Source organism: Myotis myotis, unplaced genomic scaffold, assembly GCF_014108235.1.
Source record: "Myotis myotis isolate mMyoMyo1 unplaced genomic scaffold, mMyoMyo1.p scaffold_m19_p_1, whole genome shotgun sequence".
In the NCBI taxonomy this organism is placed as follows: domain Eukaryota; kingdom Metazoa; phylum Chordata; class Mammalia; order Chiroptera; family Vespertilionidae; genus Myotis; species Myotis myotis.
Window position 1 is genome coordinate 88,157,679 of NW_023416313.1, and position 26,661 is coordinate 88,184,339.

The 26,661-nt window shown below is 36.8% G+C and overlaps 2 protein-coding genes across 6 annotated transcripts in view; one reads left to right on the forward strand and one right to left on the reverse strand.

The window, feature by feature from the left end:
* The window catches only part of GSTCD (glutathione S-transferase C-terminal domain containing), a 141,436-nt gene extending 139,252 nt beyond the window's left edge, over positions 1 to 2,184 (reverse strand). Inside the window, exon 1 of the mRNA XM_036344123.1 lies at positions 2,054 to 2,184. The gene's annotated coding sequence lies outside the window, so the exon portion shown is untranslated. The remainder of the gene's footprint in view (positions 1 to 2,053) is intronic.
* Positions 2,185 to 2,286: 102 nt separating this feature from the next.
* INTS12 (integrator complex subunit 12) lies at positions 2,287 to 25,708 on the forward strand. 5 transcript variants are annotated; one of them, XM_036344135.1, is made up of 9 exons: positions 2,366 to 2,427; positions 4,745 to 4,823; positions 6,844 to 6,910; positions 8,160 to 8,324; positions 11,910 to 12,062; positions 16,408 to 16,595; positions 18,243 to 18,402; positions 21,684 to 21,830; positions 25,017 to 25,708. In XM_036344135.1, the coding sequence occupies exons 3-9, from the start codon at positions 6,899 to 6,901 to the stop codon at positions 25,599 to 25,601; spliced, it is 1,410 nt and encodes a 469-aa protein (XP_036200028.1). In that variant the 5' UTR covers positions 2,366 to 2,427; positions 4,745 to 4,823; positions 6,844 to 6,898; the 3' UTR covers positions 25,602 to 25,708. The 5 variants fall into 5 exon arrangements, with proteins under 5 accessions (XP_036200045.1, XP_036200037.1, XP_036200028.1 ...); XM_036344144.1 differs by lacking the exon at positions 4,745 to 4,823 and having other exon boundaries at positions 2,294 to 2,427; XM_036344160.1 differs by lacking the exon at positions 6,844 to 6,910 and having other exon boundaries at positions 2,378 to 2,427.
* Positions 25,709 to 26,661: the final 953 nt, after the last annotated feature.

Sequence of the window (26,661 nt, forward strand, 5' to 3'; positions counted from 1 at the left end):
AAATGTCACCCCTATTTTCTTACAGTAATATAGATTTTTAAAAACAAACAACTTGCCCCTACAGAGATCAACAGCAGCTAATTTCCTTAAATATTAAAAGTTAACAAAAGAAAAAAAAGTCTGAACTATTTCAGTGCTCATTGCACTTTGTAAGGTGGGGATGCCTACAGTTAAGTTCTAGAAAACAAAATCCTGTAATTAAAATTATGTGTTTTCTTATCTGGGCTAGAAGTGAATTAAAAAACGTTTAAAAGGAAAAAAAGCTTACTGTAAACTTAGCCATAAAGGAAGTGTGCCATCTTCTCCCCGGAAAATCAGGGAATCACCTGTTGCCAGAGAATCATAATGCCTCTAGCTAAGCCTGACCTCATAATTAATAGGGATTCACAACATGAAATGCTAACATGTTAGAAACATCAGCAAGCCTGAAATCGAATTACTAAATTCCTACAGCTGGTTATCATCGAAATGGTTTCACTCTTTGCATTTTAAGTACCAATCATAACAGAACTGAGGCAGCTATTTTGAACTTGAAGATAAAAAGAATACACACTAGAGAACTAGGTATGTACTACAGATGTTTTAGTTGACTAGCCTCAGAATGTGGAGAGTTTCAAGTTCCGCTAAATTGTTGTTATAAAAGCCAACTGGATACACAGTAGTTATTCTTATTTCAAATCACAGGTCATACAGAAGCTACATATTTAAACACAGGTTTTAAAAAACAAAACCAAAAACACAACTTGATGGGCCCACTGCTACATAAGTTTGAACTCTGTTTAAAGCATACAACTAGAAGTATGAATACTAGTAAATAAATGAGCTGATAAAATGATTTTCAAATCTGATTTTTTTCAGACTTATTGTTGAAGTGAGACCTGTTAAAATGATGCCTTCAGGTAGAACTCAAACACAATTTCAAATACTGAGCATGCTTAAGGCAATCCTGAGTAGTGTGGCAATTAAAAAAAAATAAAACTCACATAGCTTAATGCTTTATTAAATATGGCAGCAGCCCTAGCTGCTTTGGCTCAGTGGGTAGAGCCTCAGCTTGTGAACTGAAGGGTCCCGAGTTCAATTCCCGTCAAGGGCACATGACCGAGTTGCCTGGTCGATTCCCACTGGGGCCTTCAGGAGGCAGCCAATCAACGATTCTCTCTCATCATTGATGTTTCTCTCTCTCTCCCTTCCTCTCTGAAATCAATAAAAATATCTTTTATAAATAAATAAATAAATAAATATGACAGCAAATCACTTGGTTGTATTTATAACAAAGAATTTATTTTCACAATATTTAAATGATCGTGTGTACATGTTTCAAATTTGTCACATCATTCGTTCTTACCAGCTTTTGCATTTTTATCCTTGAAACACTTTCTATAGATAAGCTTAGAAAAAGCATTGCAGCTTCTTGATCAATAATTTAGCACAAGATATATTAAATGCTGGCATTTCCTTGACATTCAAGAACTTAGGACAGGAATGGGACGGTGGCAAAACAAGTTGCCTAATCCCCAAGTCAGGTCGAGTTGGGATGGGAAGTACGTGCATTAGTAAACGTTTTTAAAGCCAAAGCAACTTTCACGCAAGTTAGACGCAAATTTTTTGCTCAAGTTTAACACCGAAGTGCAACACTGATGGCGTGCAGAAGCAAATGGACCAACACGAAACAAACCCTTTGGAGCAACTGTTAAGCAGGACGCCCACAGAGAGAGCCGCTTCCTCCCATCAGGAAGGGCTGGGATGGAAAACTAAGCGCCGATGGAAAAGAAGTTAAAGCGCGATGAAAGGTCTTAAAATTACACTTAGCAACGGCTAACGGCCCGACTCCTACGACTAGAAGCTGCTCCATTGCCCCTACCGCGCAGGGAGCCCGGAGCCCCCACCCACACGCTCAGAACCCGTGGGCAAGGAGGGGCCCGAGAGAGACCACAACACTAATTCCGCGCCCTGGCCCGTCCCTCGCGTCGTCGGCCCTGTCGCCCAGGAAGCAAACAGGAGCCTTGGGGGGTGGCAGGGACTGCGGAGCCGGCGGCCCGAGCGCCCTCTTTACCTGGTCGCAGACGCGCGGCCAGGCAGGGAGGGCGCGGGAACGTGTCGGGGCCGCGCAGGCCGCCTGCGCCTGCCCGCCGCGCCCGGGCCGGGATTCCGAGGCCGCCGCCCGAGTCTTCGCCAGCGGACCCCTAGCTGCCAGGAAGCACTGGCGACCCACAGAAGACTGCGTGTCCGGGGAGACAGCGGTCCGCCGGCCGTCATTCATAGTCCGGCGGACCGGAAGGAGTGACGTCACTTCCTCCCATGGCACAGCCAAAACGCTTCCCCCTCGATGGTGCCCCGAGAACCTTTGTTCCCCGCTGTCGGAGAGCCCGGTGCCGGAACCGGTTCGGAAGGCTCCACGGGGAAAGGACGGAGTAGCAGGGCGGAGTGGTGAGTGGTGACGGGCGACCCCTCCCAGCCGCCTCGGGTCGCGGGGAGGCTCGAGACCTCCGCGAGGGAAGAGGTGGGAGAGGAGTTCCCTGGGGGTCTCAGTCGCCGGGAAACCTAATTTGCGGGGGATCGCGCGCCCCCGGCTGCCGCTGTCCCCCGTCAGCGGTGTTGGGGGACGGGGGGTGCGCGCGGGCGGAGGGCACGGCCCGCAGACTCAGCCCTGGGAACCCGGTCTCGAACCTCCGTCCGAGGGTTTTGGTGACTTGACTTTCCCGCTCCCTCGGCCCGTGACTCTCGTCTTCTCTGGGGCGCCCTCTCAAGCTCCTTCCCCGGAGCTAGGCCTTGGGAGTGCCGGCGTTGAGCGGAGGACTGACATTCCCACTGAGCGCCCGCTGTCGCTCTCAGGCTCTGTCCCTTGGCTGTTGGGGGGTCGATGCCCTCCCGCCTTCCTAGGCGCGCCCCCAAGGTATCGACGTAGCCCAGGGCCGAGAACTCAGCGGGGGGATCAAAAGGGCAGCACCTTTAACAAGGACACGTATTCATTGGAAAGGGGTGCACCTTGCAGAGGCAGCGAGGGCAGAGCTTTCTGGAGCCATTGTGGGAGGGCAGCCCTAGCGTTGCACTCCTGCTGAGTGGGTTTGCGGGGAGGCATGCGCGTGCAGATGATCAGCTTTGGGCTTAAGAGCGCCCTGCGGGGTGGGAAAGGCGGTCCAGGAGAGAGCATGTGGTTACTAGTCTATGTGCAGGTCCAGTTTAGGTGGGAGCGGTCACAGAAGCCCCAGAAGGTGTTATTTCATCAAAAACGTAGTAGTTCGTGCAATAAAGATATTTGAGTACCTGTCAGGAACTAAGCACTAGGTGTATAACCGTGAATTTAAAAAAAAAAAAAAAAAAAAAAAAAGGTCCCTGCTCCCATGGAGTTTACAGTCCATCGAGTGGGATTAATGAATTGAAGCCAGATGAAGGATTGGGAAGAGGGTATTGCAGATAGAAACATGGTACAAGTCCCCAGTCGCGAAGAAGGTATTTTAGTTTCACTTTTACTTTATTGATATTTAGGGTGTGTGTGGTGGTTGGTTTGTTTGTTTTTCCCCAGGGAGCAGGAGGGTAGTGATAGGTTTGAGGGTTTGTTGTTGTTGTTGTGAAGGGACTTTGGAAATGATTAGAATTGAGTAGGAGAGAAAAAGCCATTACACTTGACTTTGATCGCTTACTAATTCTGTAGCCATTATTTTGTGGTACTTTGCAAAGCAAATATAAACTCTCCCCTTAAAGTACTCTGAGTTGTATAGAGAGTATAAGGGGGGTTTTGGTGCTTTTTTTAGGGGGGAGGGATGGGGGGTATAGTTCAAGTTGGAAAGTCCCAGTACCATGGTAAAGCACTAAAAGACATACCAGGAGGGAGAGATTATTGGTGGTATTGGGGGCGGAGAAGGACACACCAACTGTGAGTATAGTCCTCATGAGAAGTTGTGTTTGAATTGGGTTTTCATAGGATTTGGAGATCAAAACTGGTTAAAAAGCTTTCCGGGCAGAGAAAAATGGGAAGTGGCCAGGCCAGCTAGTGGCTCTGTTGTCAGGAAGATCAAGATGAAGAATTAAATTTTTTTCGCTAGTCAAGAATCTTCTTAAATGCTAGGCCAAGTAATTGGGCTTTATGCTGAAGGCAATGGGAAGCCTTAATTTTTGAGGAAGAAAAACATTTTAATAAAAAATATGTTTCGGGAACATTAATATGGCGACAATATTGAAGTCAAGGAGAATACTACATTATTGTACTACAAAAAAAAAAAAATGATAACAAAGACCCAAATTTGAGTAGCAGCAGAAGTGAAAAACAGAGAAAATATGAGAAATGTTACAGAGTCAGAATCCACAGGAAAGGACTGCTGATTGTTTGTATATAAGGAGCAGGGAGAGGACTCAGGAGAGAGATTTAGGTTTCAGGCCTGAGTAATGGAGAGGTGTGTCATTTACTGAAAGAAATTGCAGGTCGATAAACTTTTGGGGAAGATATTCATAATCTGAATTTTAGTCATCACTGAATTTGAGATACTATTAGGGTAAGCAGGCAGACATTTCTGTGAAGCAATTGGAAATGTGAAATTTGAGTTTAAGAAAGATTGAAGTGGGGGAAAACGCGAAATCTTCTGCTTGGAGATGATAGTTGGAAACACGATATACAGGGGTGGGTGAAAGTAGGTTTATAGTTGTGAGTACACGAGAGTTAATAAAGCTAGTGCAGTAATCATCACCTACCTGTCTTTTTCCATATGAACAACTATAAGCCTACTTTTGCCCACCCCTGTACATACAATTGCCAAGGAAGAAATCGGTTCCAGAACTAATGAAGATGGACAAGGACAGATACTTGTGCAACACCAAGAGAAACAAGGGTGAGAAGATAAGCCAGAGAACGAGTTGTCAGAGATAGAAGAGGAAAACCAGGAAAGCTGAATATAATAGAACTCAAGGAGGAGAAGGTTTTTTGAAAGAGGAGGTAGATAACATATTCACTTGGTCAGCATTTACTGAGTACCAGCTATCTGTCGGGCACAATGCTAGACATACCTTTACAGCAGTAGGTAAGACCAATCTAGTGCTGACCCTCATGGCATGGACGTTCTAGTGAGGGTGACAAACACCCTTTACATAATTAACAGTGTAGTAGCTATTATAAATAAGTGCAGGATGTTTTGGGACCGGTAAGAATATGTGCAGAAAATGAGACTTGAAGAATGAATAAGATGGGGGATGGGACACTCTACTAAAGTGCTGAGGTAAAAAAGATATGTTGAAAGATTTGAAATACCGGTAAGTCATGTGGATACAACAGAGTGGGAATAGCTTGAGGTACTAGGTAACATTTAATGAGCATGTGCTCTGTGCCAGGTACTGTCATAACTGCTTTATATGTGCTATCAGATCATATAGCACATTGGAGACCTTGTTAAGAATCTTCTTCTTTAACCTTTGGACAGTGAGAAGTTTAACGAGCATTTTAAGCAAGTGAGTGATATGAAATGATTTGGAGGGGACAAGAGTGGTTGTGGAAAGAGTGATTACTAGTGAGCTGTTGCTATGGGGTTTGATAATAAATGGAGATGGTAGCTTGGTCGCTAGGGTGGTGGTAATAACGGTTGATGAATTTAAGATGTACTTAAGGTTTGGTGATTAGGTGGGGGATGGGGCGGAGTTGTTGAGGGAAACCAGAATTTGCTAGGTAGGCTAAAGCACTTGCCTCCAAACTTTTCTCATCATTGAGTAAAAGAACAAAAAAATTTTGAGCACATAGCCATATGAGTGTATTTGGTTATCAATTTATGCATATACTACTATAACTGTATATTAATAGTTTATTTTAATAAAAATTTTAAAAGAAAAATTCTAATATTTTTCTTGTATTCCACAGTAGAGACCACTGGGCAGAGGGACATGTTAGTAATTTACGGCAGGGATACAAAGCCTGTAGTCTTATAATGTAGTTGCTGAGTCTTGCCACTAGCCTGTAATGTAAACCTTTAATCTCTGATTATGGAAATGCATAACAGTAAATACTTTGCTTCTGTTTTTCAGCATAGAATTTTAAGTAATGATTTCTCTAGTTTTCTATAAGGATTCCTTTAACTATCAATCCTTTGGTCAGTATCTCACAAGACATTGTTCTGCATAAACCACTATGCTCTTTAGCAATGAAAAGTTAGGTCAATAGAAAGACTAGGTAGGCTGTGTACTCAAGAAGAGTGGCAGTTTTACCCTATTCATCATGGATATTTTAATGAGGAGCTGTTTTCTCCTCAGAATATATATGATGACCAGCTCCATGAGCAAATTTTAAAATAACCTTTCTGTACTTATTCTTATATATAGGTGATGTATGATTAATACAATTTTAAAAAAAGACAAAGGTTGCTTCTCAGTTTTTGTTAAATTCTTATTAATATGGCTGAGGTAGATTATTGTAGGTTATTTTCCTTTTGGTATTTACCTTTGGATTTCTTCTCATGGGTGATTCAGATATTTTAGTGGAGCACAGAATTTGACAATAATTTTGAGGCTATCAAATTGATACCTAATACCTTCTAGAAAACTTTAAAAAAATAAAATAAAAGCTCAGTGTGTGTGTGTGTCCTGTCAGAGTTGGAGAGGGCTTAGGCGGGAAGTGGATGGGGAAGGCACAAGTAAAATCCATTGTCAAGCTGAGCTTTCATATGCCAAGATTCAACCTATAGCAAGTTTAATGCCTGTATAAATTCCTGGAAATGAGAGGTTACTGTGGAATTGCTGACAGATTCTTCACTCTAGCAGTGCAAGTGTGTTGCATTATTTTAATAGTAACCTCGAGGGTAGAAGATTTCAAGCCCCAGAATATTGATTAAAGGATTGAACTCATAGTGTATGTTTTTATCCTAACAGTTCCTTGCCTGGAGAAATATTTGAAAAAGTGACAACCAGAAGTAGAAGCAAGCACATGATAGCATTGGTATTAATGGAAAACGAAAACTTTTTAACGTTTCAGAACTTCATAAGCCTTTGATGTATATCTTTACTATTTTTAAGCTCCTAGACACAGAGCATTATCATAGGCACTATAGGAAGATATAGCACCATCCCTCAGAGACCTTGCTTTTTAAAAGTAGGTTAAGGCATGTGATACCACAATCTAAATGTGATCCAATGAGATTATCATTAGTATGCTTTTTTGAGGCATTCAAGATTGGAGATGAGAACTAAGGAGACAGAGAGATAGCTGAGGTGAGCTGCAGCAATGCGTCCTCTAACCATTACCCTGCTACCACACTAAATCTTTTTTCCCCTGTCATGGAAATAAGGGTTGAGAAGACATTTTTATATAAAATAAACTTTAACACATCAAGTTCATGTGTACGGAACTGTAAGTGTATATTTGTTTTATTTTACATATATCTATCTATAGATAGATAGATAGATAGATAGATAGATAGATAGATAGATATATCCATCCTATGTTTTATTAGTATCTAGAATCTCAAAAAATGTGTGTGTCTTATTAACTAACAATACCAAATAATAGAAAAAAAGTCATCTCTAATTTATGAAATCAATTTGAAAATGGCAAGCACGAGTCAGGAAAATGTTCCTGGGTTTTTAGAAAGGTAACATTCTTATGCTAAAGGAAGGCTAGTTATTGAGTCCCAATAAGACAATAACACCAGAAAAGGATTTAAAGAATAGTGGTTTAACTTTTTTGGAAAGCTGATCACTGTGTTTTAATAAAATGGCTCTTATGGCTAAATAGATCATAAAAATGAATGAAAATCATACCTTAACATTTTTCTTAGTATCTATTTTCACAAATTTAGATACCCTTTTCTTCACTGGTTCTTAAATTGAATTGAGGGGGGTGGTCATTGGCCTTTTGAAAAATGAAAGATAGGTTCTTTCTCCCCAGAAAAAATACATTTGCATATCTGTAAGTATATATTTTAAAATAAAGTTAGGAGGGGTCTTTGTAGCATGGAGGAGCTCATCTGGATTTAAAACTTGGATATGCAGATACAGAAAACTGTTAACTCTTGCTTCAGGGAAAAAGAACTAGATATGCCATTCAGAAGGATATTTCTTTCTGTAATAGCCTTTTGGATATTTTCAGTTTTGTATCATAAGCACAGCATTACTTGTTATAAACAAAATAAACTGTAGATAAACTTTACTCATTGTCTCTAAATTACCTCCCTCTTTTTTTCTTTCAGGTATTTGCAATGGCTGCCACTGTGAACTTGGAACTTGATCCCATTTTTTTGAAAGCACTAGGCTTCTTACATTCAAAGAGTAAGGATTCTGCTGAAAAGCTAAAAGCCTTACTTGATGAATCTTTGGCTCGGGGCATTGACTCAAGTTATCGTCCATCTCAAAAGGTACCTATATGAATAAAAAGCTCAGAGGGAGTTTTAAGGCCTGTGGCAGTAGTTTTAACATTTAGACCATCTTAAAATAGTTCTCTTTACCAAAATGATCTTTCCTGTGGCATGAAGGAATTATAGTCTTTAATTTTGTTTTCTTTCTTCAAGCTTTTAGAGAACTGTTATAGAAAAATTAGTTGGGTGTAGGGATAGTCTGTTCTATTTTTTGTGTATAGAAACCAACTTATTTATGATAAATTTCAATTTCAAATTCTTTATGATCAGAGGGTTTTTTTTAAAGCTATTGAATAAAACTGTAACTTGCTTGTAATTATCTTTTAATATTTTAGGGGCAAAAAAAATGAAGTAGAAGGACAAGGGTTTTGCATTGAAGTGAATTGAATATTTGTGTAGGAAAATTTAAGGGGGAAGGAGATATGGATGAACTATGAGAACTGCATAGCTCCAATCCTGATAATAATAACAAAGTGACCAAGCAGCTTTATGTGTAAAGAATAGACAGTTTGGAACCACACACACCTGTTTTAAATCCCAACTTGCCTCTTACTAGTTGTGCGGTAATAGGAAACATATCCTAACATTTACTGTGTCCCAGGTACTTTTCTGAGTGGTGTATGTGTATAATTATTGTTAATTGTGATAACTGTCCTTGAGATGGGTATTATATATTTCCCTCATTTTACAATAAGGAAACTGAGGTAGATAGCAGCTTCATTTCATTAGACTATTTATTAGTAAAATGGGGATGATAAGAACTGTCTTGCAAAGTTGTGAATATAAAAGAAATATATAGTGTGTAAGTCACCCAGTGTAGTATCTATGAGGTACACAATACCCATTCAGTGAATGATTGCTGTTATATTCTCTAATACCTTCTAAGGCATTCTCTCATACCCTTCTAAACCTCTAGCCTGGAACTCCAAATCATCCAGGTCTGTGAACCTAGATACCAAACTGAAAAGGTGAGGACAGAACTAAAGAGCTAGCTCAGTCTAATCCAGATTCTCAAACTCAAGACAGGGCTAGATGTCAGGCTCAGGACCCAAGTAAACAGTGGTATTTTGGCCCCCCCCCCCCCCTCGCCTTCTTTTTACATTAGCTCTACAATTCTCGGGACATTTTATTGTGACCTCATTTTTCTACCATTCTCATTCTGGTAGGTTCATTGAGTGCAAACCAACCAAGTTAATGCAACTCTACAAAACACTACCAAGATTATTCTGCTCTAAGTATTGGTATTTTCCAAGTAGGAAAAACCTATTATTACTAAAGAAGCAGTATTGTGATATTCTAAAACAAAAGGAAGTTTACTAAAGTACGGGAAAAATAAGTGATTAAAAAGCCTGCTGTCCTTAGGTTTCTAGCTAGAAGTTACTTCTCTTGGTTAGTTAGAGAAAATGCCCTGGAAGGAGGGGTATTTTAAAAGCACAGGTTCATTTAATTTTAGCCTTCAGCTGAACCTTTCCATCTCTAAAATTGTGTGAGAATGATTTAAACCAGAGCTTTTCAAACTTCAGCGTGCATAAGAGTCACCTGGAGACAGTGGTGTGCTTATGAACACTAACAGCCAGCTCTTCGAGTGTAGTTCTAATGTAAAAATTGGTTGATATTTTCATTTACATCAGAAAGTCAAATCTTAAATAATGAAGTTTAAATAATGAACTTAAGTCATCTATTGATGACCTGAGCAACTTCTTTGCTGAATTAGATGATAGTTTTCAAATACTGCAAGACTGTCTCCTCCGTTTTTTATGTTGTAGATTCAATACACTTAAAAAAATCCTCACCTGAGGAATGAGGATGTTTTTTCCACTGATTTTTAGAGAGAGTGGGAAGGGAGAGGGAGAGAGACAGACAGACAGAGACATATCGATATGACAGAGACACATCGATTGGGTGCCTCCCATATGTGCTCTTACCTTGGACAAGGATCAGACTTGCAACCCAGGTATGTGCCCTTGACTGGGAATCAAACCTGCGACCTTCAGGTGCGCAGACCGACGCTCTAACCACTGAGCAATGCTTACCAGGGCCACACAATACACTTTCATATTTAATCTGCATTATTAACATTTTCTCCATCACTTTTAGGTCTACAGGAGTAGTCACCAAACTTTTTAAAAAGAATCAAATAGTAAATATTTTAGGTTTTGTGGGCCAGATGGTCTTGGTCACAGTATCTAATTCCGCATGATAGCATGAAGGCAGCCATAGATAATACATAAATGAGTGGATATAGCTGTGCTCTAATTTTATTTATAAAAGCAGGCAGTAGGCCAGATTTATTCTACAGGCTTTAGTTTTCCAACCCCAGTCTAGACAATCAGCTCAAGAGTAAATCAAGCCCTGCTGCCAGTGAGTCTAAAGCCCATTTCCCATTTCTTCCTCTGCAGAGGCACCACTATTCTGAAGATGATAAGTAGCATTCCCATTTAAATTTTTATACTTTTCTGTAATATCATAGAAAAATAGACCACATTCAGATGTTTTACTTAGAATAGGGAAATGCTTTCCTTTGGTGGGAAGGGGTGAGGTGCATATATATTAGCAAGACTTTAGTGTAAGAGCAAGGATTAGAAGCTTAAAACAAAATGAAAAAACAAGCCACAGACTTGGAGAAAATATTTGCATATCATGTAAACGATAAAGGACTAGTATCCCAAATCTATGAAGAACTCTTTAGACTCAATAATAAAACAAACAACCCCATCTTCAAAAAATGGGACGGAATTTTTTAACACTTTACCAAAGAAAATTCATATATGGCAAATAAGCACTTAAAATGTTCAATATTATTAGTCATTAGGGATATGTAGATAAATTCACAATAATATACTAGTGTATACCTATCAGAATGTCTAAAATTAAAAAGATTAGCTATACCAAGTATTGGTGAGGATGTGAAGGAACTGGGACTGTTGTTTACCCCTGGTGGAAATGTAAAGTGGTATACCATTATGGAACATGGTTTGGCAGTTTCTTAAAAAGTTAAAAACATACACTTATCACATGATTCAGCCATTCCAGTCCAAGACATTTATTCTAGGGAAATGAAAGTATATGCCCACAAAAGATTTGTATATGAATATTCACAAAAATTTATTTGTAATAGCCCCAAATGTTATGCAACCTAAATGTCCATCAGTAGGTAATAGATAAACAAATTGTGGTATATCCACTAAATGGACTACCATTCAGCATATAATTTCTAGGAAATAAAAACTGATTCATTGTGATAGAAAGCAGATCAGTGGTTGTCTGAGGATGGGAGGGAATAGTTTCTCTAGGTTGATACCTCTAGGAGTAACTATAAAGGGCCACAAGGAAACTTTGGAGGATGAAAGATTGCTTGTAGTGATAGTTTTGCAGATGTGACTTATCAAATTTTACACTTTAAATAGGTGCAGTTTATATATCAATTATTTCTCATAAAAGCTATTTAAAGTAAAGGATGTTACATTGGTCACAACATGATGTCTTAATTTTCAACTGAAGGTTGTTTAGATTTATGATCTACTTCTTTATGATGTGTTAAATCTAAATATTTAATCATGGTTATCCTTTTATTACACCTTTTAGGATGTGGAGCCACCCAAAATTGCAAGCACAAAAACTATTTCCAGTAAGCAAGAGCCCAAAACATCATCCAGTCTTCCTTCTGGCAATAATAATGGCAAGGTTCTCACAACTGAAAAGGTAAAGAAGGAAGCTGAGAAGAGAACTGCTGATAAAGTAAGATTTTATTTTAATCTAGTAGAAATAATTAAACAGGGTAATCAGTCCTTTGTAGGCAGAAACAATAGTGTGTGCTTACTTCTTTTAGTAATAGTGCCTAAAAAGTACATAATGACCTTTCAGTAAGTATATTTTGATAATTATAGACATTGATTTTTTTTTTGAAAAATGAGTAACATTTAGAAATATTTTGAACTATTTACTGAAGTCGTTGTCAACAAATATTTGAGCCAGGGAATGTACTAATTTAAAGTATAAACTTTACTCCACAACTCAAATATTCTGAATGAAACACTTGACAAGAAAAGATAGGAAAGAATAAAGAGTAAAGAAATAAATAAAAATTAAAAAGTAAAGATATAAATGACTAAATGTGAAACTTGTTACAAAATGGCATGTACCTTAATAAAGCCTAAAAATAATTCTTGGATTATCAATTTTGAATGATTTATGCACATAGTTAATTTTTAATATTTTAGGACTTAGTAATAACTATATTAAAATTTAATAACCCTTCCCCATAAGGTGGGGTATATTAGTCCCATATGTTTTCATACTTTTAATAAATATTTTGCCTATTTATAAACTATATTGTATTGTTTGCTGTGCTTTTAAATTTATATAAATGCTATACTGTACGTATGTGTGTGTGTGTGTGTGTACACCTCCATTCTTGGTTAACTTACATTTTCCTCCACTCAACAATGTGCTTTTGAAATTTACCTCTGTTGATACATGTAGAGCTGAATATTTCAGTTACCATATAATATTCATTTCATGAATAAGCCAGTTTATCCATTCCCTAACAAATGAATAATTAGTTATTTCTCCTTTTTCTCTGTTATAGTGGAGCTTCAATAAGCTGCTCTATACTTATTTCTGCACACATGATAATAGCTTCAATAGGTTGTATACCTGTATCAAAGGATGTAATAGTACAGGTACATCTTCACATTACTAGGCTGATTTCTATCCAAAGTATATTACACATATACTCTCACCAATAAAATGTAAGAGTGCCAAATTCTCCATGTCTTGCCATATTATTTAATTTTTGCCAACCTGACAAGTGTATCTATAATATTTATATCTTAAAGCTAGGAGACAGAATTTACTTTGAAGCAAATATAGCAGTGTTAAGTCTCCTTGACTGGTAGATAGTTCATTATTTATTTATTTTCAGTATATTTTATTTTACTACTAGAGGCCCAGTGCACAAAATTCATGCATGGTTGGGGAGTCCCTTAGCCCAGCCTGAACCCTCTCACAATCCGGGACCGCTGGTTCCTAACCACTCACCTACTTGCCTGCCCAATCGCCCCTAACTGCTTCTGCTTGCCGGCCTATAGCCCCCTAACTGCCCCCCTGCTGGCCTGGTCACCCTCTAACTGCTCCCCTGATAGCCTGGCTGCACCCTAACTGCTCCCTACCAGTCTGGCTTCCCCCTAACTGCTCCCCTGCTGGCCTGCCTGATCGCTCCTAACTGCCTCTGCTTGCTAGCCTGAGCCTGATCGCCCCCTAACTGCCCCCTTGCCAGCCTGGTCACCCCCTAACTGCTCCCCTGCTGGCCTGCCTGATCGCTCCTAACTGCCTCTGCTTGCTAGCCTGAGCCTGATCGCCCCCTAACTGCCCCCTTGCCAGCCTGGTCACCGAGGCCCTTGCCACTTTGGCTTTGTCTTGAAGGAAGTCGGTCAACCTGCTCTAATTAGCATATTACCCTTTTAGTAGTATAGTTCTTTTTTTCAATTATAGTTTTACATTCAATATTATTTGTATTTTTCAGGTGTACAGCACAGTGCTTAGACAATCATTTACTTTACAAAGTGTTTCCCCCAGTATTTCCAGTACCTATCTGGCACCATAGTTATTACAATATTATTGACTATATTTCCTATGCTGTACTTTATATCCCTGTGACTATTTTGTTACTACCAGCCTGTGTTTCTCAATCCCTTCACTGTTTTCACCCAGCCCCCAACACCCCTCCCCTTTGGCAGCCATGAGTCTGTTCTCTGGATCTGTGTGTCTGTGTCTGTTTTGATTGTTCATTTATGTTGTTCTTTAGATCCTACATATAAGTGAAATCATATGGTATTTGTCTTTCTCTAACTGACTTATTTCATTTAGCATAATACCCTCTAGGTCCATCCATGTTGTCACAAATGGTAAGATTTCATGGTGTGTGTTTTATGGCTTTTGTACCACAGCTATTTTATCCATTTTGTCTATTGATGAGCACTTGTGATTCTTCCATAGCTTGGCTATTGTAAATAACGCTGCAGTGAACACAGGGTGAATATATTCTTTTGAATTAGTGTTTTAAGTTCCTTTGGATATATACCCAGAGTGGAATCACTGGGTCATATAGCAGTTACATTTTTAATTTTTTAAGGAATTTCCATATTGTTTTCCATAGTTCCTCTGCTATTCTGCATTCCCACCAACAATGAACAAGAGCTCCCTTTTCTCTACATTTTTGCCAACACTTGTTTGTTGATTCTTTGATGATAGCCATTCTGACAGGTGTGAGGTGATATCTCCTTGTGGTTTTAATTTGCCTTATGATAATTTATAATTTTGAACATCCTTTTATATGTCTGTTGGCCATCTATGTCCTCTTTGGAGAAGTGTCCATTCAGGTCCTTTGCCCATTTCATCCCTTACCAGATGCATCATTGGTAAATACATTTTCCCATTTAGTTGGATGTCTTTTCATTTTGTGGATGGTTTCCTTTGCTATGCAAAAATGTTTTAGTTTGATGTAATCCCATTTGTTTATTTTTTCTTTTGTTTCCCTTAACCACGGAGATATATTACAAAAAATATTATGAATAAAAATGTATGAGATCTTATTGTCTATATTTTCTTCTAGGATTTTATGGTTTTGAGTCTTACATTTAAGTATTTAATCTATTTCGAGTTTATTCTTGTGTATGGTGTAAGAAGGTGGTCTGGTATCATTTTTTTTGCACGTATATGTCCAGTTTTCCATTTATTAAATAGACTGATTTACCTTCTTTGTCAAATATGAATTGACCATATGGGTATGGGTTTATTACTAGGCTCTCTATTCTGTTCCTTTTATCTATATGTCTATTTTTATGCCAGTACCATGCTGTTTTGATTACTGTGGCCTTGTAGTATAGTTTGATACCAGATAGCATGATACTTCCAACTTTGTTGTTCTTTCTCAAAATTGCTGGACTACTTGGGGTCTTTTGTGGTTCTAGTTCTGTGAAATACTTCATTGATATTTTGATAGGAAATACATTGAATCTACAGATGGCTTTGGATAATAGAGTCATTTTAACAATGTTAATTCTTCCTATCCATGGGCATGGTATATGCTTCCATTTATTTGTATCTTCTTCAGTTTCTTTCTTTAGTGTCATAGTTTTCTGAGTACAGGTCTTTTACATCCTTGGTTAGATTTATTCCTAGGTATTTTATTATTTTTTATGCAGTTGTAAATAGGATTGTTTTTTTAGTTTCCCTATCTGATAGTTAATTATTGATCTATAAAAATGCAAATGGTTTCTGGATATTTATTTTGTGTCCTGCTACTTCATGAATTTACCAGTTCTAGTAGCTTTTTGGTGGAACCTTTAGGGTTCTCTGTATACTACACTATCATGTCATCTGCAAATAATGACACTTTTACTTGTTTCTTTACAATTTGGATGTCCTTTATTTCTTTTTCTTGTCTGTTTTCTGTGTCTAGGACTTCCAGTACTATGTTGAATAAAAGTGGTGAAAGTGGACATTCCTGTCTTGTTTCTGATCTTAAGGAAAATGCTTTAAGTTTTCCCATTGAGTATGATGTTAGCTGTGGATTTGTTATATACGCCCTTTATTATGTTGAGATATGTTCCCTCTATTTCCACTTTGCTGAGAGTTTTTATTATAAACTAAAGGCCCAGTGCATGAAATTTGTGCACTGGTAGGGTCCTTAGCAGCTGCCAGCTGCTGGCCAGGACCTCCCTTCTCCTGGCTGCCTGCCACCCCCAGTTGGTCGGGGCCTCCCTTCCCACGGTTGGCCGCCCAGCCCCTCCCCCTGGTCAAACTCCTGGTCGAACTCCCATGTCGAGGGGACAAAGAAAAATACAGGTACATAGTAAGCTGTTCTAATTTATTTATTTCTACCTTGCTGGTTTCTTTTAACATACTGATTATGATTTTGTTATAAATCTTCTACAGATCTTTAGAGTGTACTAGTATGTTTGTCCCTAACTATGTAAAAATATCTGTCAAGTGGACTTAGTCATTGCATGCTGCCTATCTGCCTCTCAGTGATTTAAAGTTTATTATAACATGTTACTTTCTGATTGGGTGCTTTTTATAGATGAAATCAGACACCACTGAAGGAGTTGACATTCCAAAGAAACCTAGATTGGAGAAACCAGAGACACGGTCCTCTCCCATTACCGTGCAAACCAGTAGGGATTTAGCTATGGCTGACCTTTCCAGTTTTGAGGAGACCAGTGCAGATGATTTTGCCATGGAGATGGGATTGGCTTGTGTTGTTTGTAGGTAAGTTGTGCCTTGCCACAGATTCTTTTGTTTCTTTTTGAAGAGCAAACAACTAAATAAAATGTCAGACCAATTATTGAGTGTTTTTTATTTTGTTTTTCTTATTTGTATGTGGGTAAGAGGTAAGTAGATTATTCCCTATGAACTGCCAATATAGCAATTTAACATCTTGAAAATTGTCTAATATTTTATTTTCCTGACTGTGGCATCTTTAATCTCTTACATTATAGTAATATTTTCTGCATTCTTGGGTTCTAGAGAGAAAGCAATTATTGCTTTATTCTTTAGTGAGAAAGAGTCTGTTCAGCAGACTCAATTATTTCCATCATTCTTTTTAAGAAGTCAGTGTTGCTTTTTCTTTTCCCTGAATGATTGATAGTACTTATAAACTAAACTGATATATATATATATACACACATACACACACACATACATATATATATATGACACTTCTTAAAACACCTTTAAATCTTTTCCAAAGGATAATGGAATGAAATCAATGGGTCACAAAGGTTATTCTGAGTATTGTTTAAAACATGGATACATAGGTATAAAAACATAGATAATTATGTTTGTCTATAGCAGCAGTACATATATCTTTACAGATAAGTGTTTTCAAATTTTTCAGGTAGATATTGAGAAGAAAGATTTCTGAGTTGTACAACTGAACTGTATATAATGTCATTAACCAATGCTATCCCAATAAATTTAATTAAACTTTTTAAAAAAACCAGAACAACTTAGATTTTAAACTCTTCGATGCCACGGCTATATTTTTAATTACTAATGGCTTTCACTGCCTAGCACAGCAGAGAAGATTGCTATTTTTTTTTGCAGTTTTATTCATGAAAATGTTAAATTCTGGTGTACTGGGACTAAGTAAATAACTATAAATTTTGTAAATTTTAGACCTGATCTTGTTATATGTACTTCTGAATGGGATCATTTGTTAGGGCTTCACTGTTTTCATATACATTTATTTCACCCTTTATCTACCATGACGGTTATTATTTTTAAATAAAGAAATAAATTGTAAAGTAATAATAGGGAGAGAATTAGTAACTGTAACTTTCCATCAGGAGACCTAATATGTGATGATTGCTTTTTGTGCTATTGGAATTTATACTTACTTGATTTTTATATTGCTACATTTTATTCAGTTGATAAGACATTTACTTATTGAACACCTTTGTCTGCACAGTAATGTGCTGGGCACTATATGTTAGGTCCAGTTCCCACTTTTAGGCAAGTCATATATCAATGAAGATAATAGAACAACATGTAAGTAACAAATAAAAAGGAATTTAACAGAGGTACAAAAAAAATGTTATGAGATTGTTGGAGGACTAGCCAAAGTCTACTACTTCTAGGAGAAATAAAAATATTATAAGAGAAAGGCAGGGAGAATATACCCAAATGTAGTTGCTAAAGCATCTTACATATTTATTAATGGTGAGCATAAGCTTTAAAAGAAAGGAAGTGTTTGTATAGGCTACATCTTGGGGTTTGTTATTTTGCTTTTTTGTTTCCTGGTGTTTTTAATTGTCTTTTATATATCAAACTTTCCCAAAACCACCTTAGAATGGCTTTAAATTGTTGCATGCAGTCAAATAAGTGCAGTTTTTAATGTTATTTATATTTCCTTAGGCAAATGACAGTGGCATCTGGTAATCAATTAGTAGAATGTCAAGAGTGCCATAACCTCTACCACCAAGATTGCCATAAGCCCCAAGTGACAGACAAGGAAGTGAATGACCCTCGCCTTGTGTGGTATTGTGCCCGATGTACCAGACAGATGAAAAAAATGGTAAGAATAATTTTTCTCTATTTTAAACAGTCTCTGTCAGTATTTTTGTTGATATGGCTTTTCAAAATAAAAATGTGAACTATTATGATATTGAAAAATAAATCATAAAGCTGACTATTTAAATGTTTGTTTATAAAGTGTATATGTTTTATTTATGCGACTAACTTAAAGACCAGACCAGGTAATATGCACTTTTCTCTGTTCAGCTTTTACTTATTCTAATATAGCAACAAACAAACAGGATTGGAGATCCATAACATATGAATATTTCTTATTAGTATTTCAATGTACTTCTAAACATTTAAAAATACTATAATGCATTGTGGGAAATGGTGAGATAGAAAGCCTGTCTTTGGTGAGTCTGGTAGGGAAATATTGAAAATGTCTGTTCCTGAGTGAGCTTAGACCATTACACTTGTAATTGTGTACAAAGGCCGTGTTTGTATGTGCATTGACAGATGTAGTTACTAAGAATTGGTAATGGACAAAATAACTAATTTGTGATAGTAATGTGTCTATCTTTTTAAATTATTTTTTAATTATTTTTATTTCACCATATCTTAATAAAATAATCACTGTTCTCTAAGTTTTTGGTCCCCATTTTTTATGATTTATTTTACACCAAATCTATGTTTATAGTTCTCTCTTTCTGGAGTCAGTTTTGGAAACTAATCGGATAGCTTTCAGTTACTTTAAGTTTAATGTCTTTAAAATTAGCCCTAACCGGTTTGGCTCAGCAGAAAGAGCATCGGCCTGCAGACTAAAGGGTCCAAGGTTCGCTTCCAGTCAAGGGCATGTACCTTGGTTGCGGGCACATCCCCAGTGGGGAGTGTGCAGGAGGCAGCTGATTGATGTTTCTCTCTCATCAATGTTTCTAACTCTCTATCCCTCTCCCTTCCTCTCTGTAAAAAAACCAATAAAATATATTTTAAAAAAATTAAAATTGTTCTCTTCTCCACTCAATTTTCCCCCCAATTGCTTCAATTAGAAAATATTATCCTTTGTACCTCCTTTAATTCCATATCTTGTTGTTTAATTCTGCTTCTTATATATTTCTCATGTCTGTTTATTTTGCTCTTATTACCCTACTCCACAAATCTCTCATTTCTTGTCTATTGCTTTAGCCTCTTAAGAGGTCTTCTTGCTTCCCTTCAATCTACTTTACTCACTGCAATATTTATCTAATTCTATCTGTTTAAATATACCCAGGGGCTTTTGATTATTGATAGAATGAGATTATACTCATTAGGGTATATATATGGGCCTTCTCTCTTTGACACAAGTCCAGTTTTGTATCCTGTCCTACCACTTCACCATATATCCCATACATTCTGGCCATGGCAGACTAAGTGTATCATTCCCTGAGTATGTAGTGAACTTTCATGTCCCCATATGTTTTACAGTTTCTTCAGTACACATTGTTATAGGAAGACCTAGATAAGAATGTTGTGGTAGTATCTGGCAGAGTCAGAGGTCATTCTTCAATTCTAAAATTTTTTCTCTACCAGGAAATGAGTTTTGCCTCAGCACTAGCTAAAAGACTCACTCATATGACGTATTGCAGTGGTTCTGTCTCAGTAATAATACACACCTACTCAGCAGCATTTAGAAAAATGTGGTATTTGTGATTGCTGCTTTACTGGCCATTACTGCCCTGAGTGGAGAATTACATACTTTCTGCAGTGTCTGAGGTAGTCACCCAATGAAAATTATAGTGCCTTTGTTGATCAGCACACTGAGTCAGTGATAATAAACTAGTATTTAATACTAGTTCCCTAAACTAGTATTACTAACAAAAGACAAGAGCTTCTGGGCATTTCTTATTACACTTCTAAGATGGCTAGGTGAAATAGAGGAAGCAGAACTAAACATGGCTCCTAGGCAGAGGTCCTGTCCGGGCTTCATTGTAGTGAATCTTCATCTGCTAAAGCATGCATGTTAGGTCAGTCTTCAGAGCCTAACCTCTGGAACAGTAGATGTGGTTGGGTGGATGTGTAAGATGGAAAGCTGTAGTTACAGAACCATGTGTTTCTGATTTACTCTGAGAGTGGAATTCTCATAACATGGTTTTACAGTAGTGAGATGGCCCTCCTTTCTTGCAGGTAGGAGATCTTTTACCACGAATAGTCTTTCAGCATTCTTTACCATATTCTTGACCTGAATGTTACTTTATAAATGATGTTTGAAAGTAGGTACACTTTTGGTGGAAAATATGTGATAAAAAATGGGATGAATTGAGACTTAAGGACCAAAATTCTATGTAATACATCAACCCACAGCACAAGAAGTTTCCACAAAAAGCTCCAAACAAGGATAAAACAGTCTGTATTCAAACTTCCAGAAGTGGGAACAAATTATTAATAAATTCCCTGGTATAGTCCTATATGACCTTATTAGGACTGTCAGAGACAATTATATGGCTGGGAGCATTTTTCTCCATTCACTGTGGATGGGTTCTTCCAAATTCCTTATCATTTGTAAATAATTATAGTGAATAAATAGTAACTAATATTGTCAGCATTCAACATATTTCATACAATATGCTAAACACTTACATGATTGTAATTGATCCCCATAACCCACATTTGAAACAGATCATATGGTAAAAAAAAAAAAAAAAAGAATACCTAGTTATATAAAATAAGAAAAAAATATTTATTGGTCAAAATAAAACTGGATATGCTTGTAAAGCAACAGTGGATGCAAATTTGTCTTTAATAACATTATAATTTGTATTTGTGAGCTTTCTCTAAGAATTCAATGTGCCTACTTCTATAGTGTGGAAAAACCTTAAAAAGCTCCCTCACTTATTACTAATAATTTTTCTTCCAAGTCTGTATTTAAAACCATATAATTGATCTGAACTACTTTTAACTCATTCTAATTACTCAGAGACTTATGCCTGAACCCCAAGAATGAAACTCCTAAGTCTTTACCCAGCCATAATAAGAAATAAATGTACTGCATTACAGTTACAAATAGTTTGTGATTTTCCTTTTTTTAAAAAACAATTTGATTTGTCTTGTTAAAATGGTATTTAGCTAACCTTAATCTGCATGATTTTTAAAAATTTTATCTTTATTGTTTAGAAATTAATAAAATGTATAAAAGCATTAATATGATTAAAATAATTTAAGTCTATACTTTTAGTATGATCATAACATTTTTTAATATTCAACTATATTTCAACTTAATGAGTACTGTGATAGTTTTTTTATCGTCTTTTCTGTGCATTCAAGTAAGATTTTACAGCTAATTTAATTTTATACTAATTTCTACAGGCTCAAAAAACTCAGAAACCACCACAGAAACCAGCTCCCACAGTTGTTTCTGTAGCTCCCGCTGTCAAAGATCCATTGGTTAAAAAACCAGAAACTAAACTCAAACAAGAGACAACTTTTCTAGCATTTAAGAGAACAGAAGTCAAGGTATAGTACATTTCATTTTTATCTAAGATTATCTAAGATTTTATTTTTATTTTAATTTAGTTGATTAAACAATAGTTACTTGAAAAAATATTGAGGAACTTTTATATACTAAATGGCCATAGGTTGGAAACTATGCTTGCATTACTATTAACATTAAGTAAAAATTATTTTAAAATTTTTAAATAATTATTTAATCTCTAATTATATAAATAATTTTTAAAGCTTTTATTATCTTTACTGTTTAGAAACTAATAAAATGTATAAAAGCATTAATATGATAAAAATAATTTGAGTCTATACTTTTAGTATGATCACAACACTTTTAAATATTCAACTGTATTTCAACGTAATGAGTACTGTGATATATTTTTTATTCCAAATTTTATGTAGTCAGACACTTAATCGCCATCAGGAATTTGCTTTAAATTCTAAATACCTCTGCCCTCAGTAGCAACAGTTTTGCTCCTCATATTACTTGAGCTGATTGACCTCATAGCTTTTTTCTCCCTACCTATTAGCTATTGAAGTTTTCTTGCTTTGTCTTTTTTGTTACTTTTTACTAGAGGCCCAATGCATGAAATTCGTGCTTGCGGGCAAGGGAGTGTTCCTTAGCCCAGCCTGCACCCTCTCCAATCTGAGATCCCTCTCACAATCTGGCACTGCTGGCTCCTAACCGCTCGCCTGCCTGCCTGCCTGATTGCCCCTAACCACTCCCCTGCCAGCCCGATCGCCCCCATCTGCCCTCCCCTGCCAGTCTAATGGCCCCTGATTGCCCCCAACTGCCCTCCCCTGCAGGCCTGGTTGTCCCCAACTGCCCTCCCCTGCCAGCCTGATCGCCCACAACTGCCCTCCCCTGCTTGCCATCTTGTGGCAGCCATCTTGTGACAACGTGAGGGTGGCCATCTTGTGACAACATCATGCGAGGGCGTCGCACAAGGGCGTGACACCACCTAGGCTTTTGTTATACAGGATAGGATTACAAACTTTCATAGTACCTACCTCTATACTAAGGGGTCAGGTTATTTAGTGAGAGTATCACCTTTCTCATTCCTAGGTTTGCATCCTTGAATTCACACTACATTATTATTAATATCCTGGCATCTTGATTTCATGGAATAAAAATACTTTACAATCTAATTTTAAAACATAATTAATGACTTTACTGAGTTACACCCATTTCTAAGCAGAGTACTAATGATGGGAAAAAAAATACTAGCTAACCCCAGAAAAACCTAAAGTTGACTATATAATTCTGAGTGACTGCTGTATAAGTAACAAAGATCCAGAACCTTGGTATGATGATAAAGAATATAAATATAAAGTAATCTGAGAAAGATACTAATAATTTTATTTGTAGATCATTTTTTAATATACTAGGGAAGAGTTGATATCCAAGGGATATCTATTAATGATTTGTTACATTGAAACTTGGTGAATTGGAATAGAGGTAGGAATAATTTATTGAAAGTAATTAGAGTTGCTGTATTCTATATTGAAGACACTTTTAGGTAGATTTTTATGCTAATCTGTTAATACTAAAGTTTATTTTTAGGCAGTCCAACGTGAAATCATTTTATGGCAAATCAATTAAGGCCTTGACTATCATGTTTGCTCTGCTTAAGAGATTTTGCTGTATTTATGATAAAAGTGGTAAATTTTCACTATGAGAAAAATTGTTCTCATTCTTATATAAAGAATAATAGGCTTTCTAACTAGGATAATGGGCAAGAAAATATTTATAGTTAAAAACAGTTGAGAAATTTATACACTAAAGTAGTAAGGAATTTCCTGATATCCATTATTGTGTTTTTTACATTTGCGTGTCCTCAAGTGTTGTAAGCCATCTGTCACTGAAAAGCAATACCAGTATCAGCAAGCCATTAAAATAAAATGCCATGCATACAGAATTTGCTTTCTTGTTTATACTTCATAAGTATTGGGCTTTTTAATTACTTCAGATGGGTTTTCTTTCATGAAGTCTGTTGAAAGATCATTTAGCCATATGGTAGACAGTTTTATGTTTAACAGAAAGAAAAAGGAAAAAAATTAGATCTTTCAGAACTGAAAATTAAAAGTTTACTGCACCTGTGTCTTTTAGCTTCCTTGAGTAACTTTTTCTCATTACCTATATTCATTTCTCTAGGAATTTATAATTTATGTAGTTTATCTTCTCTGGATAAACTTATGTGATAGTTATTGCATGATATTGTAAAAATCCTATCATTTTCAGAATATGTGAACAAAAATCTAGACTCCTCCTCTTAAAAAGCAAAGATATCAGAGCTTTCTATTTTGACTATTTTTCACATTGATTAAAAATGTTTACATGCAAACAGTATTGAAGGCTACTTTGTAAGAACTGAAATCATTTTATCATTTGATAAAAATCATTTTATCAACTTTTTTGAACTTCAGTTCTAAAAGACAACTAGATATATTTTAAACATAATAACTACCTTATTTTTAAATAAGATACTATTCGTAATGCTTTTATCTCTGCATGAATTTAACATTTTTGTGAATCTTCTTAAGAATCTGAAGGTAGCCCTGGCCAGGTGGCTCAGTTGGTTGGAGTGTCATCCATCCACCAAAAGGTTGTGGGTTTGATTCCTAGTAAGGGAGCATACCTGGGTTGCTGGTTCGATGAATCCCAGTCGGGGCAAATCGATGTTTCTCTCTCACACTGATGTTTCTCTCTCCTTTCCTCCCTAAAATAGTTTTCTTTTTTAAATAGCCTTGGGTGAGGATTAAAAAAATAACAATATATTAAGGTTGAAAGAGTGCCAATGAGAAGTTCAATTCATAATTGTGTCAGCCTGTAGACTAAAGGGTCCCCAGTTCAATTACGATCAAGGGCACATCCTTCAGTTGCAGGCTGTATTCCCAGCCCTGGTCTGGGAGCATGCTGGAGGCATTCAATTGATGTGTGTCTCTCACATTGACATTTATTTCTCTCCGTCTCTCCCCCTTCCTTCCACACTCTAAAAATCATATCCTTGGATGAGAATTAACAGAACAAAAGAACTTAATTTTGGTGGTGTGATTTAAATTTCCCAAGTTATTACTTTTGTAAAAAAGTCCAACAATTAAACTTGTTATATATTCAGAATATTATATTAGGTGTTAAATATACTTGCCTTTAAGTAATACTTATCTTTTATATTCTTTTTTTTTTTTTTTTTTCAGACATCTGGGGTTATTTCAGGAAATTCTTCTAGCACCAGTGTTTCCTCTTCAGTAACTAGTGGCCTAACTGGATGGGCAGCGTTTGCAGCCAAAACTACTTCTGCTGGTCCATCAACAGCAAAATTGAGTTCAACAACCCAAAACAATAGTGGGAAACCTGCTACCTCAGCAGCTAACCAGAAGCCTGTGGGTTTGACTGGTCTGGCAACATCATCCAAAGGTGGAATAGGTTCCAAATTAGGTTCCAGTAACAACACTTCACCCACTGTACCATTGAAACCACCTCCACCTCTAACTTTGGGCAAAACTGGCCTTAGTCGCTCAGTTAGTTGTGACAATGTTAGCAAAGTAGGTCTTCCTAGTCCAAGTAGTTTAGTTCCAGGAAGCAGCAGCCAACTAAGTGGAAATGGAAATAGTGGGACATCGGGGCCTAGCGGAAGTACCACCAGCAAAACCACTTCAGAATCAAGCAGCTCTACCTCGGCATCCCTTAAAGGTCCAACTTCACAAGAATCCCAGCTCAATGCCATGAAGCGATTACAGATGGTCAAGAAGAAAGCTGCTCAAAAGAAACTCAAGAAATAATGAGGCCAAGTACATTTTAATATCACATTACCCTAAAGATTAAAATCTTGTTATTAGGACATAAACTTGTACTATACTGTAATTTAATAAAAATTTTCATAATGAAAGTTCTATTATTTCTTACCTTAAAATGCTAACTATTATTTAGAAGAACTTGGAAATCTTTGTTATTTTAAATCTGTTTAACATTTTTATTTTAACAATTTCCACAGTATGTGAAAATAGTGATTAGAATAACTGATTCTTGGTGAGAACTTCCAGAATTTCAGAAGACTGGTAATATGTGTGATTTAAAACAAAAAAGCAGTAGCTTGTTCATCTTCTAACAAAGCCCCAAGGTTGATCCTGCTTAATAAGGTGCCTTACAAGGTGGCAGGGATGACCCACTAAAAAGTTTTCTATAAAACCCCAGTATTCTTCATAATCAGTGTCAATCCCCAGCTTGATTCTTCCTATTCTCCCCAAATATTTCATCTCTCATTTTTCAAGATTAATTTTTCATAATTGATTTCTGATACCCCTATATATTTTTACCTTTTTATCACCCTATGTCAATTATCTATTTCTTTCAATAGATTGTCATCTGCCATGCCCTTTAATGCAATACTTCTCACATTGTCCACATTTCCTTACATTGCCAACGTAATATATGCACATAGTATATATTTAATACATCTTAAATTTTCATCTATCCTGGTTACACACATCCTGAGAATTCTTGAGAAGATACCCAAAGAGTCTTTGGGTGGATCATTTCTACTTGTTTACATACCGATAGCTTCTTCCTATACCATGAAAAATAAGGCTGTTTTGTTTTCACTGCCCCAAAATGTTAGAGCATTCTATCAGATGTTAATTAACTGTATAAAAGTAGCTCCTGTACAATTATGAAGGTTGTTTTGAAATATGTATATGTACATTGTTAGGTCAAAATAAGTGAAGGATCTTAGCTGCCTTATTTGCAAGCTAACATATTAGCCTGCGATTGTTTCATGTATATATTCTGAAAGAAGACATGAGGCTTTCTGTACCATAGAAACAGTTTATTACAGCAAAATGT

Excerpts from the sequence above, each read along its gene's own strand:
- INTS12 (XM_036344144.1), top strand. The coding sequence starts at position 2,327 with ATGGTGCCCCGAGAACCTTTGTTCCCCGCTGTCGGAGAGCCCGGTGCC. Across the intron at positions 2,428-6,843 it reads CGGAGTAGCAGGGCGGAGTG|TTCCTTGCCTGGAGAAATAT; the intron begins GTGAGTGGTGAC and ends TTATCCTAACAG. Across the intron at positions 8,325-11,909 it reads GTTATCGTCCATCTCAAAAG|GATGTGGAGCCACCCAAAAT; the intron begins GTACCTATATGA and ends TACACCTTTTAG.